Source organism: Mus musculus, chromosome 3, assembly GCF_000001635.26.
Source record: "Mus musculus strain C57BL/6J chromosome 3, GRCm38.p6 C57BL/6J".
Taxonomy (NCBI): domain Eukaryota; kingdom Metazoa; phylum Chordata; class Mammalia; order Rodentia; family Muridae; genus Mus; species Mus musculus.
In genome coordinates, this window is record NC_000069.6 from 9439336 (window position 1) to 9454535 (window position 15200).

The 15200-nt window shown below is 49.1% G+C and overlaps 1 protein-coding gene across 2 annotated transcripts in view; it reads right to left on the reverse strand.

The window, feature by feature from the left end:
* The window catches only part of Zfp704 (zinc finger protein 704), a 183076-nt gene that overhangs the window by 12326 nt on the left and 155550 nt on the right, over window positions 1-15200 (reverse strand). For both annotated transcript variants that reach the window (NM_133218.2, XM_006530055.4), the window contains exons 5-8: window positions 12929-13029; window positions 7940-8207; window positions 6625-6729; window positions 450-547 (exon numbers count right to left, since the gene is read on the reverse strand). In NM_133218.2, coding sequence (NP_573481.1) covers window positions 450-547; window positions 6625-6729; window positions 7940-8207; window positions 12929-13029 — 572 coding nt within the window. The remainder of the gene's footprint in view (window positions 1-449; window positions 548-6624; window positions 6730-7939; window positions 8208-12928; window positions 13030-15200) is intronic.

The following is a 15200-nucleotide window of genomic DNA, read 5'->3' on the forward strand; positions in this document are numbered from 1 at the left end:
CAAACCCCACATATGCACCATATGCATCTTCTGTCTCCACCCCCTAGTACCCTGCCTACTACAAAACAAGCAAACACACAAACAACAACAAATATACACAAAACACATAACATCAGAGAACAACAGTGCTCTTCCAAATTTTCAGTGTCTTTCCAGTGTTCAGAATTCTGGCTGAGGCTTCCTAGGAGACTCTCCTAGATGTAGACTAAAACTAACTAACTGTTCCTATCATAGAGAAGTTAATCGAGGACAGTGAGTACAGCTCTCCAGCCTACACACTACAAGTGCCCTTAACTAGTTACTGGTTAGGAAACCACGGGAAGGGAGGGAAGCGCGCTCATGGCCTGGGAAGACATTTTACAGTGGGTCATATTTCCTTCCCTTTTGCTAGTTCTCCATTTCTTAGGAAATAAATCCCTTTGAGGTGAAGTAGCATCAAGCGGTCATACCTTAGGGTGACTGTCCCTCTGGGCGGGGAGGACAGGGCTGTGTGGGCGTGCTGTCTCTGCTCTCCTGAGCCTGCTGTGGGATGATGTGGAGGAGACACCTGGGAAACAAGGACAGGCAGGTTGACGGACAGATCCTCCCCCTTCCCTTGCGTGTTTCCCAAAGCAGAAAGGTTTTGTTCTCAACTGCAGAGTAAAATGAACGTCAGGGTTAAACTGCCAAGGTTAGGAACTCTGGGATTGCAGCTGGTACGAGACAGCTATGCTGACCTGATAACTGCTCTTTAACTCACCTCAGAGCCCAGAGAGTGGGGGAGTGCTGCCAACATTTCTCTCATTGTCATTATCTTCCAAACTCCCACAGAAAAGCCCATTATCTCTAAGCAAACAACGGCCTTTCCAGCTCCAAGTTCCAAACACTTCCACAGTCATACTCTGAAAACCAATATGGCCAGGTCTACTCCAGCCACAGCCCACTGTCTTGTGCCACCTCTGTGTGGGCTCAGGGACAGAACTCAGTCTTATCAACTGTTTACCCATGGAGCCATCTCACTGGCCTGCTCTCTACATTCTAGTTTTTGTCTTGTATCTCAAACGTGTCCAAAAGTCTACCTTGAAGTCAACTTTACTAAATATAAAGTACACTTTGTATCACTACGGATAGTACCATATGCTATTATTTATAAATAAATACAATTATTATGCTATGTGCCCACACCATGCTTACTCAGTACGTATGACTTCCAGTGAGTTTAAAGGACTCTAACTTGTAGTTTTTCCATCATGGCTAATCTGTTCAGATAGTGAGTCACATGAGGTATCTGGAACACATGTTTTTACATAGGAAGATTTGACTTTGTCGTTTCCCACTCTGACAGCAGGAACAGTGGGCATCCTGCAACACGAGCTGACTGCCAGCTGCTGTGCTGAGCAGTACAACTCTACAGGGCTGTTTTGGAATGGAAGCAATTGCTTAAGAAAGGTCGTATGAGTGCCTCGAGGTCAGAGTTGATGGGTGCTATAGCACAGGATTCGGATTTGCAATGCACTTCTATATATGTTCTAGAGAATGTTCCTTGTGATCTCCTGTCATATGGACTAGGAACGATTTTTGACTGAAGGAATCTTTCAGTAGCATTTTAGACCCTGCTTCTAGGCAATGAAAAAATAAAACCCCAGCATCTTCAGAGTTATTGTTCTTGTGGTCAAGACAGAGTATATGACAGCATGGCTCACAGGAGATGTTTATCCTGGTTCACAGTTCAAGGAAATGTTCTCTACTATGGTGGGAGAGGGTATGGTAGGAGCTGGGGTACAGCCTGATCAACTTTTGAGTTTGCAAAGCAGCTCAGGCTGGAAGCAGACATGAACTCTGAGACACAACCACAGCAACCCACTTCCTCCAGCTAGACCCCACCTCCTATTTTTTTTTCCTATGTGGTGGAGGTGGGTCTTGAACTCTTGATCTTTCTGTCTTTTCCTCTCAAGTGCTGGGACTAGAGGCAAATACCACCAGGCCTGGCCTCCCTGCTTCCCCTAAAACGTTATGTGGAAAATTTAAATCCTGAGCCTGGCTATATTAAAAAATAAGCCCTTCAAGGAATTAAAGTTAGATGAGGTTATAAGAGTAGGGCCCTGCAACAATAGGATTAGTGTTATAAGAAGAGATACCAGACAGTGCACTTGAGTGCACACACTTCAACCAGAGACTGTAGAGGGCCGGTATGCATGCTTACCTCTCTCAGCCCCCACTTCCATCTCTTACTATTGACCGTACACACCAGAAAAAGCCAGGTGAAGGCACAGCTCTAAAGGCGGACAACTACAAACCAGGAGAGAGCCCTCACCACATGTAAAACAGCCGACACCTCGATTCTGGGCTTGTAGCTTCCAGGAAATACACTACTGCCACTCACACCGCTCAGTCTATGCTGCTGTAGTAACTCTCCTGCTCACTCCTAGGCCTCAGGCTAGAGAAGCACGTGTGCGCGGCAGGGCAGTGGTGTCTACAGACGCAAGTCTGCACGGCTACACGTTGGGAAGGGCTTTGATGCTGGGGTTCACTAAAGCAAGTACTCAAGAAATCTCGCACAGAAGTGAATAAAGCAAAAGTCAGGAGACCCGGGACAGCTCAGAAGGGGCTTCCCATAGGAAGTCCCCCAAGGCTTCTCTTCAGCACTAGATCTCAGGGGTGGACCTAGGAGAGCAACCTCAGGGCATTCGTTTGGGAATACAAAGACAGAAGAGATTTTCAAGCCGATCCTGAAGCCTCGATGCAGTTAGGAAAGTGAGCCCACCAGCAAGGGCACAGGACGGGAGGCACCCAACCTTGTGTTCTTTGAAAGCACTGCCAGGCGTTCAGGAGTATAAGGAATAATTTTAGAGCTACATTCCAGTCTTTCTAGAGTCAAACTAAGCATTTAAAAATATACCCACAACCTTAAAATAGGAGCAGCAAGCTTGACTGCTGAAGTGTTTATCTCGAGTCTTGGCCGAAGCAGATTACAAACCAGAGACTCTAAGAATAAATTAGACATGGGAGGCAGAGGCTGGGGGAAGGCTCAGTTGTTATAGCTCCCGCTGCGTACTGATGAGGCCCTGAGTGTGGAACACAGTACCATGCAGAATGGACAAGCTACACGCAGTGCATCTGTAACTCTGGAGTCGCCGTGGGAGCCCGGCCAATCCCAGGGCCCTCACTAGCCAGCCAGTCGGTTTACCTAACGTGTGCTCTGGGTTCAGAGACCCTGCCACAATACGGGGCAGCAGCTGAGGAAGGCAATCTGTGTCAACTTCCGGTCTACACACACATACCCATAAAAGTACCACCCATCACAAAACAAAATGAAAAGAATAAATGAGAAACAGCCACAGAAGGTAGACTTTCCAGTTGACCCAGATACTACATCTATCTTCTGTGCAATCTCCCTGCTAGGATGCCCCTGGAAACTAAAGCAGAAATGAAAAAGGGGGGGGGGTTGCATCGAGACTGAGGCTATCAACAGCTATAAAGTCCATGGAAGAGTTCTAAAATTTCATTGTTGGAAAACAAACAACACAAGGAATCCTGGCTGGCATGCTAAAGACACTTTTAGGAACTGGGAAAAGAGACAGCCGGTACAAACCAGAACCATGTCTCTAGAATGGTCTAATTAAAAAGAGCAGAGTAGAGCTGGGTGGTGGCACACGCCTTTAATCCCAGCACGTGGGAGGCAGAGGCAGGCAGATCTGTGAGTTCGATGCCAGCCTGGTCTACAGAGTTCCAGGACAGCCAGGGCTACACAGAGAAACCCTGTCTCGGGGCTGGAGAGATGGCTCAGTGGTTAAGAGCACTGATTGCTCTTCTGAAGGTCCCAGCAACCACATGGTGGCTCACAACCATCTTTAATAAGATCTGTCACCCTCTTCTGGTGTCTAGAGACAGCTACAGTGTGCTTACATATAATAATAAATAAATCTTAAAAAAAAAAAAAAAACCCTGTCTCAAAACCCAGGCCTCTCAAAACAAAATACAACAAACAACAACAACTCCCCCTTCTCCCAAACCCCAGCACAGCATAAGCCAGGCACGGTGGATCTGGAGACAGGATAGCACACTCAGGGTATGCCTGGGCTGTAGAGTGAGTTTAAGTGGGAGAGGGAGAGGGAGAGAGGGAGAGAGGGAGAGAGGTAAAGGGAGAGGGAGAGGGAGAGGGAGAGAGGGAGAGGGAGAGAGAGAGGGAGAGAGAGAGAGGAAGAGGGAGAGAGGGAGGGGGAGAGAGGGAGAGGGAGAGGGGGAGGAGGAGGGGGAAGGAGAGAGATATGCAGGTGCCTAGCCAGAGGCCTTGCATTCAGTTGTGAACACCAAGTGGAGCGTGGTGGCCAGGACAAGCTCTTCTCACACTGATGAGCCAGCCGTGTGGCCTATGTGTTTGGAATGCTGTGAGGAGCTGAGAAACTGCTGCACTCTCAGCCTGTAGCTGAAATTGGAACTATAGCTTTCACTTTAGGTGTGATGGTGGCTAATCTTCATTGTGAACTTGACAAGATTTAGCATACACACCTCTGGGAGTTTCTGGGATAGCTTTCCCAGGAGGAAGGAAAGATCTATGCTGAGTATGGGTGGCACCATTCTGTGGCCTGGGCCTGGTTGGAAAAAAAAAAAAAAAAAGATGGAGCCAAGTGGAGCACCAACTGGAGCACCACCATTCACCTTTCTGCTCCAGGCCATGGATACACCTACTGCCATGCCTTCCCCACCATGGCGGGCCAGTAGCCCTAATAAGCCCTCTTCCTTCAGTTCCTACTGTCAGGCACTGACAGCCATGGGGAGAGTGAATACACCAGGCCATCACAGAAGGCATCTTAGCCTCTTCCTCTGCTGCTGTGATAACATACTCTGGTTCAAGGGTACAATCCACGCCGGGAAGCCAGTGCAGCAGGAACCTGGAGCACGGGACACGATGTGTCCACATTCAGGACACAGGAATGATGAACGCAGGCTCCTCTTTTCTCCAGTTCCTGTTCTCCATCTGTATTGTCTAGAGTTAATGCCAACCATGGTGGCTCCATCGTTCCATTTCTATTAACACAAGATAATTAGATAATTTCCCAGAGGCATGTCCAGAGGCCTGTCTCCCAGGTAATTTTAGATTTTTGTCAAATTGACAACACTAACCGTCACAGACAGGTAGTGTCAAATGGCAAATCACTCTAGGCTTTTGTCCACCAAGGAAAACGTCTCCCAGAGGAAATGCTTCACAGTTATCTGGTGGCCACATGGGCAGAGCAATGTTTGTGCCACAAGTAAAACTAACAAAAAAATGTAGAAGGTCACCATTTGAGCATTAACAGGGGCCACCACTGTTCAGTGGCTTTTAAAGTTATTCCTTATTTATGACAGTGCTTAAAAACCACAACCCCAGAGTATGTTCTGGAAAGCCTTCCTCGCCTAGCCCTGTCAGCAGGGGGCTGCTCACTGACTCCTTTTATGGAGTTTGGTAGACACGCATGGGCAGAGCAGACAGAGTTTATCCAGTTACTCAGAACCTCCGAGGGAGGCTTCTAGACTCGCTGGGAACCTCCGGAACTGGCCAGGGACAAGCTACCATCTGCTCTTGGGAGCCTAGTTCTGACCCTTCTCAGGAGTCACACCCTGTGAGCATGGCTGTTGTGCAGGGAGGTCTCTTGGTACTCTGTGAGAAGCTATGTAAGGCCCAGTAAGTTTTAAAATGAACTGTTAGGAACCACATTAATTCAAGGTGATTTATCAGAATCACTTAATATATTGAGTTAATTTTTATTTCCTACATAAACCACTGCTGCATATTTTAGCATTCATTTACTTTCAAATTATCCATCAAAGATGGGTTGCTTGGGCTTTGAAAAAAACTGTGATTTCAATTTATTTAATTTTTGGATTTTCAAGTAGCATATCTTTAAGACATTATATCAAACTAACAAAGTTTATGAGCATTTTATAATGATAAACACCAGCTTTTCTGTAAGAAGAGTGAATCAAGCTACGAATTCAATCATCTTTTGGGCACATAACTATAACACCAACACAAACTACATTTCCAACACCAACACAAACTACATTTCCAACACCAACAGCTGACAGCTTCTTCTATCAGTCAGAACATCTTCCCTAGCTGCAGCCACCTAACTCACCAGCGGCCTTTGCAGGTAAATGTGAGTCGCTTAGGAAATATACATGTGGGACTGGAGAGCTAGCTGAGCCAGGAAGGCCTGCTCTTCCAGACTTCCAGCACCCACACGGCGGGCGGCTCACAACTATCCGTAACTCCAGTTCCAGGCGATCTAATATCCTCCTCTGGTTTCCATGGGCAGTTTATGCATGTGGCGCACAGAAATACAAGCAAGCAAAATACTTATACACATAAAATTTTTAAAAATCTTAAAAAAAAAAGATAGAAGCAAACGCCTTTGGAATGTGAGTATGATGGTAAACACCTGTACTGTCAGCATTTGGGCAGTGGAGGGTCAGCAGTTCAAAGGTCATCCTAGACTATATAGAGTTCAAGGCTAGCCTTGAGATACAACCTCAAGAAAGAGAAGAATCAAAATGTAGTAGCGCTTTTGGGCATGGACTCCCATCTTTTTCATGGCTGTTTCAAAGTTTGTTCTCTAAGTGTACATTTGCCTTGGCTCACCTTGCTATGCTCTGCGTACTTACCGGAACGCCAGTGAAAGTGACTGGGGGAGACTGCCAGGAAATGCTGAAGCTGCTGCCATTGGGGGTGAACTTAGCGGATCCAGGAATCGTCACCGGGGGTGTGGCCTGAGAGGCAGGGAGCAGAGAAAGCTGTTTGAAAGAGCGACTGTCCACAGCATCTGAGTTCTCATTTCTAAGCTGGGCTGTAGGAACACACAGGGCTACTCTGGTAACATATGCTAACAGGTAGAGACTGAACAGGGTCAGAGAGTAGCCAGAAAGAAGCTTTTCATATAAGCAGTCTACCTGAGGTATAGGAGAAATATGGGAGATTGGATGTCAGTGTCTGAAAATCACATATACCTGCTTTTGGACATAAATATGACTACCATATTAGGAAATAACTTAAACAATAAATTTGGAAATGGGCACATCTAAGATGTAAATATTTTAGGAGTGCAATTGTTTTGGTCATTAGACATCTCACATCTAAGGTTGTTCCTAAGAAAATGGATACAATGATGGTCACTGCACAGCATGTATTTTGAACATGCTTAAAGACTTGGCCAATGAGATAGCTTAGCAGGGAAAGGGGCCAGGCCTGAAGATCCCAGTTCAATCCTTAGGACCAGAGAGGGTTTTGTTCTCTACCTTTACAAGTGCAATGTGTCGGGTGTATGCGTGCATACACAAGTAGATACACACAAAATAAAAATGCAAGAAAAAATTTAAAACCTTAAAATTGAACAAATAAACATAGCTGAGATGCCAGGACTCAAGTCTGCAAAGTATTTTTTTTCTCCAGGCTTAGGTTTTTGGTTTTGTTTTTAATTACAAATCTTTCAGCTAGTTACAGTGGTTTTGTACCCGGCCTCTAGACTGACCAAGAGTACATACAGCCCTGGACTACCAGACCCTTTTTGTTGTTGGTTTGGCTTCAGAGACTTGGTCATAACTATGTAGCCCAGGCTGCCCTTAAAACTCTATAGCCCAGGCGGTGGTAGCACATGCCTTTAGTCCCAGCACTTGGGAGGCAGAGACAGGCGGATTACTGAGTTCAAGGCCAGCCTGGTCTACAAAGTGAGTTCCAGGACAGCCAGGGCTATACAGAGAAACCCTGTCGAAAAAACTCTATAGCCCATCCCTGGCCTCAAATTCATGATCCTTTTGCCTCAGCCTCTTGAGTGCTGGGATCACAAGCCACCACTTATGGCTTGAGATCCTGGCTAAGAGGGAAAATAGAAAAACCAACGGAGTTGCTGCCACGTGTGTTGCTGTGGTTTGTGTGTGTGTGTTAACTTAGCTACTGCTTTTGCACAAGGTCCTTAGCACGCACCTGGTAAGCATGGTCAGTGTGCACGAGGTAGAGGGTGGTGGGGGCTGAGCGGCTCAGTGGCGTCACCAGCTTAGTGTCTGTTTTGGCACAAGGAGTTTCTGTTCGGCTGGAGTCTGGGATGGGAAACGCAGGGGCTGAAGCCAGAGACTGGGAGGGTGAAACCGGGGCCACAGTGTTGAGGCCTTCAGCCGTGGCATCCGTGTTGAGCTTGATCTCCGTGTAGTAGAAGTCTTCTTCCCCATCACTGCAGTCAGACTCCCCAACTCGCCTAGGCAGGAGAGAGCAGAGCGAAGCTCAGCAGCCTGTCCTCGTGCTTGCGACCTGTGCAGACCATTCTCTCCTCTCGGAATGATCTCCTCTCTGTCGGCCTGGCAACCCTACACTACGCGGTGACACTCAACCATCCTACTGAAGAAGGTTCTCATCAGCTTCTGCTCTGGTTTAAATGTGCCCCCCACCAGCACTGTCTGTTAGTAACTTACTTTCCAAATCCTTGCGTTAATGGTGTTTGGGAAGAGAGTCTTTGAAAAGCAATCAGAATTAGGAGAGGTCAAGAGGACTGGGGAAGTGAGGCAAGCACCATGGTATGAAGATGGGGGCAGGGCACGATGACAAGAAGATGGGCTGGTACACTGGCCCAAGTGGTTCTGAAAGGAAAACCAGATGTAGTAAGGACACCCTCACCCTTGACTATGGTCATAGTGCAGCATGACCCAGTATCCAGAACCATGAGCCAAATAAACTACCATGCATGCCTTTAACTCCCATGGCATCCAGTATTACACCACAGCAACAAAAACTAGAGTAAGACTTCTTAAAGCAGTCTATCTTCCACCTACCCATCTACCTACCTACCTGGTCATTCATTTACTAATCTGAGAATGATTTATGGAGAATACATTACATATAAAACATTCTACTTCCTAACAGGAACAAAACAAAGACTATGTTTTGATGATAGCTTTTGTTTTTATGGGTTTATTTTTGTTTTTGTTATTTGATTTTTTTTTTTTTTTGAGACAGGGTTTCTCTGTGTAGCCCTGGCTGTCTTGGAACTTGCTCTGTACACCAGGCTGGCCTCAAACTCAGAAATCCATTTGCCTCTGCCTCCTGAGTGTGACACTACCACCCAGCTTGATGGAACTTTTATAGTCTAGAGGCAGACAAGATATCCCTAGTAAACGGCTATTTAATATATGAGGCTTTGTTAAGTCTTAGTAAGAAAAGATTAAGCAATATCTGCGAGCCCTTAGGAGAGGGGTCCACGGTTGGGAGTAGTACTGGTTTTTACATAGGATGTTTAGAAGAAGTGACAGGTAAGCATCTACCTGCATGCTGAGGCTTAGGAAGAAAGCAGAACCCGCAGGTGGTGCGGATGGTGCTTTTGCTGAGAAATGTCCCTCACAGGATCCTGTACCTGAACACTTGCTCCCCAGCAGGTGGTGCTGTTTGGAGAGGTTATGTAACTTTTAGGAAGTCTAGCCTTGCTGTGAGTGCTTACAGCCTTAACCTCTTCCTGCTTGCTTCTACCACCTGCTATCACGCTTTTCTCTCCAGTACATGTGCATCAAGTGATGCTACGTGTACCTTGCTCCCCAATTTAACTGGTCAATAAAAGGTTAGAAAAGTGGGACTTGAGGATCGAGTGAAAGAGAGAGAGAGGGGGGGGGGGGAGAGGAAGGAGGTGGAGGAGGCAGCCATGAGAGGAGACAGGCCATGAGCACCCAGCCAGGAGAAACAGCAAGGAACAAGGGAATTATGGCTGGGAAATAAGTTAGAATAGCTCCAAACCTGCCCAACCTAGGCTTCCAGCTTGCAAATAAAATACCAACCTGGATTGTTTGTTTTTTCTATGGGTGGACAGAATGGCTAATTTTATTTACAACAGGGTGTCTGTCTTTAGCTCTGTCTGTCCTGGAATTCACCTCAACAATCAGAGTTCCCTCTGCTCCCTGAGTGCTGGAATTAAAAGCCTGCCCCACCACATCCAACCTTTTAGCAAGCACTCCAGTTCTCCTTCCCAGAATTCTCACAGCCCACTGAGAGCTCAGGTGGCTCTGCCCACTTTTCTGAGTCCGGCTTTTACTCTTTTTTCTGCCTCTTCCTTTAGCTGCAGAGATAAGCATGCTTTTGCCCACACTCGGGCCTCCCCTCCTCCTCGAGAGCCCAGTCCCCACTAGGCACTGCCTAAGGCCCTGTGGCTGTCCTCCATGCTGACTCAACATGGTTTCTGTTTGTTTTTTAATCCCTCTTATCTCTATTCTTTCTCTAGGCAGCTGCTGAGGTTTATAGCTTGCCTGTCCTGGGGTCCTTTTAAATTCTAATGAAATTGTCCCCAAGTTTCCATGGGAGTCTGTTTTTAAATGATCTTAATAATGAGACATGGAACACAAGAGAGGACCTTGATTGCCTGGGTATCAGTGCTGGTGCTGAAAGCCCTCACCACTGAGCCATCTCTGCAGCCTGCTTCTGTAGCTCTGAAAGCCTCTTTGTCTTCTCATGACTGATTCTCCAGGGCTGTGTCTTTTGCCGCTCTCTGTACCACTGCACACGTAATCAGCATGTGTGGCACTGAGCAGGCTCCTACCAAGCACAGTATGACTGAGAGACAACAGAGGCAGGTGTGGCCTGGTGGCTGAGACCATACATTCTGGATCTGACACTCTCTTCTGGCTGCCTGCACACTTTCTTGTGGCTCGCCTATACCAGTTTTCAGAGTAGCGTGCTTCTTTCTGGCTAAGGTGGCCCCAGGGCCGAATCATCCATAGCCATTTTGTCAAAAAGGACCCTTCTGTGTCGAGCACGCAGAGCTACTAAGGCAGTGATGCTTGCTTTATGCACATTGGTGATAACTATGGTCACACAGGATCTCTTCTAAACCCCAGCTACATGGACAAGACAGAGTGGGGACTAAGGCAGGGACAGTTAGCCCCCTACTGCCCCTGGCTGTAAGTCCAGCTGTATGGTCCTAATCACAACTCGTCTGTCTATAGGAAGGTTGTTAAAGCCTCGGAAGAAAACAGTCATCTTAGAAACAGGCTGAGCCAGACCATCACATTAGACTCTGTCATCGAAGGTGTGAGGACGGTTTCTTCTTGTCTCGGGGGTCGGGTGGGGTGGTGGTGCTCATTCTGAGAGGTTCTAAGTCATGATATCAATTATTGCAAAAGTAAATACACATTTCATGTTACAGACACATGAGGTGTCTTTGAAGTACATTCACAGCTCGCAGGGTGATGCCCTCGTGGTGTGGTTTATACATAGTGTCTCTTGCACAGAGTTTAACTCTGACCCTCACAGCCGACATTTCATTTTAAATGGACCCAGGGCTCAGAGTAAGGATTATACTAAGGTGACTCACACTAGTTTAGGGAGGCTCTGCGGCCTGGTGACTTGGTGGCTGACTATCAGCAGGATCACCCCTACTGGAGGAACCAGGAAGAGCCAGAGGCCAGGTACACATGTGTGGGGCTGTACTGAGAGACTTCCACCAGCTCCAAAGGGGAGAGGGGCAGCATGCTACCTTACCCGAGATGGCAGACGCGCGCTGCCTTGCCTTACCCGAGATGGCAGAGGGCTCGCTGCCTTGCCTTACCCGAGGTGGACAGAGGGCGCGCTGCCTTGCCTTACCCGAGATGGCAGAGGCGAGCTGCCTTGCCTTACCCGAGGTGGACAGAGGGCGCGCTGCCTTGCCTTACCCGAGGTGGACAGAGGGCGTGCTGCCTTGCCTTACCCGAGATGGCAGAGGGCGCGCTGCCTTACCTTACCCGAGGTGGACAGAGGGCGCGCTGCCTTGCCTTACCCGAGGTGGACAGAGGGCGCGCTGCCTTGCCTTACCCGAGGTGGCAGAGGGCGCGCTGCCTTGCCTTACCCGAGGTGGCAGAGGGCGCGCTGCCTTACCCGAGATGGCAGAGGGCACGCTGCCTTGCCTTACCCGAGGTGGACAGAGGGCGCGCTGCCTTGCCTTACCCGAGATGGCAGAGGGCGCGCTGCCTTGCCTTACCCGAGGTGGACAGAGGGCGCGCTGCCTTGCCTTACCCGAGGTGGACAGAGGGCGCGCTGCCTTGCCTTACCCGAGGTGGACAGAGGGCGCGCTGCCTTGCCTTACCCGAGGTGGACAGAGGGCGCGCTGCCTTGCCTTACCCGAGGTGGACAGAGGGCGCGCTGCCTTGCCTTACCCGAGGTGGCAGAGGGCGCGCTGCCTTACCCAAGGTGGCAGAGGGCGCGCTGCCTTGCCTTACCCGAGGTGGACAGAGGGCACGCTGCCTTGCCTTACCCGAGGTGGACAGAGGGCGTGCTGCCTTGCCTTACCCGAGATGGCAGAGGGCGCGCTGCCTTACCTTACCCGAGGTGGACAGAGGGCGCGCTGCCTTGCCTTACCCGAGGTGGACAGAGGGCGCGCTGCCTTGCCTTACCCGAGGTGGCAGAGGGCGCGCTGCCTTGCCTTACCCGAGGTGGCAGAGGGCGCGCTGCCTTACCCGAGATGGCAGAGGGCACGCTGCCTTGCCTTACCCGAGGTGGACAGAGGGCGCGCTGCCTTGCCTTACCCGAGATGGCAGAGGGCGCGCTGCCTTGCCTTACCCGAGGTGGACAGAGGGCGCGCTGCCTTGCCTTACCCGAGGTGGACAGAGGGCGCGCTGCCTTGCCTTACCCGAGGTGGACAGAGGGCGCGCTGCCTTGCCTTACCCGAGGTGGACAGAGGGCGCGCTGCCTTGCCTTACCCGAGGTGGACAGAGGGCGCGCTGCCTTGCCTTACCCGAGGTGGACAGAGGGCACGCTGCCTTGCCTTACCCGAGGTGGACAGAGGGCGTGCTGCCTTGCCTTACCCGAGATGGCAGAGGGCGCGCTGCCTTACCTTACCCGAGGTGGACAGAGGGCGCGCTGCCTTGCCTTACCCGAGGTGGACAGAGGGCGCGCTGCCTTACCCAAGGTGGCAGAGGGCGCGCTGTCTTGCCTTACCCGAGGTGGACAGAGGGCGCGCTGCCTTACCCGAGGTGGACAGCCCGGATGTGCTTCTGGATGCCGGCAGCTGTGTTCAGCACCTTGCCACAGCTTTTCCAAAGGCATTTGAACATCACCTTCATGGAGTTCTACAGGAAGAGGTAAGGACAACATCACCATGCAAGCAAGTCCATCCAGTCTCCCTCTCGTCCCCACTGCGTGCTATATCCTTTGCTCGCTCTCCATCTTCCTGACAACCGGAATCTCCGCTCTGGGCTTTCCCAGTGGGCAAAGAGCTGGGTGAACCCAGACAACTTCCATTTCTTCCTAAGAACCACTGGGGACACCCTGAAAGTACTTAAACTAAGTGATTAGTGGGGGGAGTGCTGTTCTAAGCAGTTGATCCCCAGAGACCGATGCTGCTAGTGGCCTCCATGCTAAAGAGTTTCAGAGACTCAAGGAGCAAACCTGGGATCTGCTGCAGAAGCCAAACTTTACCCAGCACACAATTACACAACGCTCCTCAGTGAGGGTTTAGCATTTTCCAAATGCCTCCTAGCACAGTGACTGAGCCCACCACGGGCTTCACGAGGCCACCACATGGGCCTGTTCTGACCACCACGGTGTTCTTTTTTTTTCCCCCCACCACAGTGCTATTGATCACAAAACAGGAACTGTAATACAACGTCCTACAGATGAGCGTAAAGCCTCCATGATGCCATGGGCAGGAACCAGCAGAACGGCATCTGGGGTGATCACCCCCTAGAGCAGCTGTCATTGAATTACTGTCATCGTGCCCTGGTCTGCACTTTTACATTTTTGCAGTGCTCAGATGGGTCTCAGCGGCTTGGACAAGCTAAGCAAGCAGTTCCCCTGGAATGAAATTGTGTTCAGTTTGTATGTTTACATGTGTGCATGTGTGTGAGGGGTGTAGTGGTTTGAATGAGAATGCCTCCCTTAGCGTCACAGATTTGAATACTTCGTCACTTAGGAAATGTGGCCGCCACTGAGACTAGGAACTGAGGTTTCAAAAGCCCACATCAGGCCCAGTCTATCTCTGTTTATGAATGAAGATTTAGGACTCAGCTACTTCTGCAGCACCATGTCTGTCTGCATGCTGCCATTCTCTCTGCCATGATGATGATAAAATAACGTCTGAAACTATAAGCAAGCCCCCAATTAAATGCCTTCTCTTCGAAGAGTTGCCTTGGCCATGGTGGCTCTTCACAGCATAGAACGGTGACTGAGACAGAGGTAGTACCTATGCCATGGTTTGCTTGCATGTGGAAGGCAGGAGTCTTGTTTTACCATGTGGGTCCTGGGAATCAAACGCTTGTCTTCAGGCCCAGGTGGGCAAGTTACCTTACCTGCTGAGCTGTGTCTACTGCCTGTAGACTAAAGTATCATAACATTAAAACACTTGATTAATTTATAGCCTTTGCTGCAGTCATGCAACACGCAAGATAACTCAATCTGGAATAACTCAGCAATAGTTTTCCTTTTTGTGGCTGTATTACTGTGTGAGGGGACATGGGTATGTGCACAGGAAGACATGCGAGCAGAGGACAGAGCACAGCCTTGGGGGCTGCTTCTCAGGCATCACCCACCTGATTGTTTGATGCAAGGTCTTTCAGTACTTAGAACTTTCCATGAATACTAGGCTGGTCGGCCAGCAAGCCCCCCAGGAGCTGCTGGTACCCACCTCAGCACTGGGGTTACAAGTGTATGCAGTTGAGCCTAGCTTTTATACACTGTTTACACATGGGGACTAAGCTAAAGTCCTCCTAAGCACATCACCAGCTGAGCTACCTTCTCTGCCCAGCAAACAGTTTCCAAACAACAATGATCACAATTAATTCAATACTAAAAGCAGAGTAATTCTGAAGTGTCTCTGGGAACCCTTACCCATGGGGTATTGCCTAACTTCACTGTAGGCTTTGTTCTCAACATACACATAAACACCCCACATATACACTACACACACACACACACACACACACACACACATACACCACACACACATACACACCATACACACCATACACACATACCACACATACACACACACACCACATACATACACACCAGACACACATACCATACATACACACCACACACACACATACACAACATATACATCACACACAGATATACACCATACACACACACACACACACACACACACACCACACATACATACATACATCTCTCTCTCACTCTCACACACACACACCAGACACATACACACTCTGTATAGCACATGTTGTTACGCCACCCAATGCCTATACCCCTGAACATCTGGATTCAGCTTTGAAGCCTA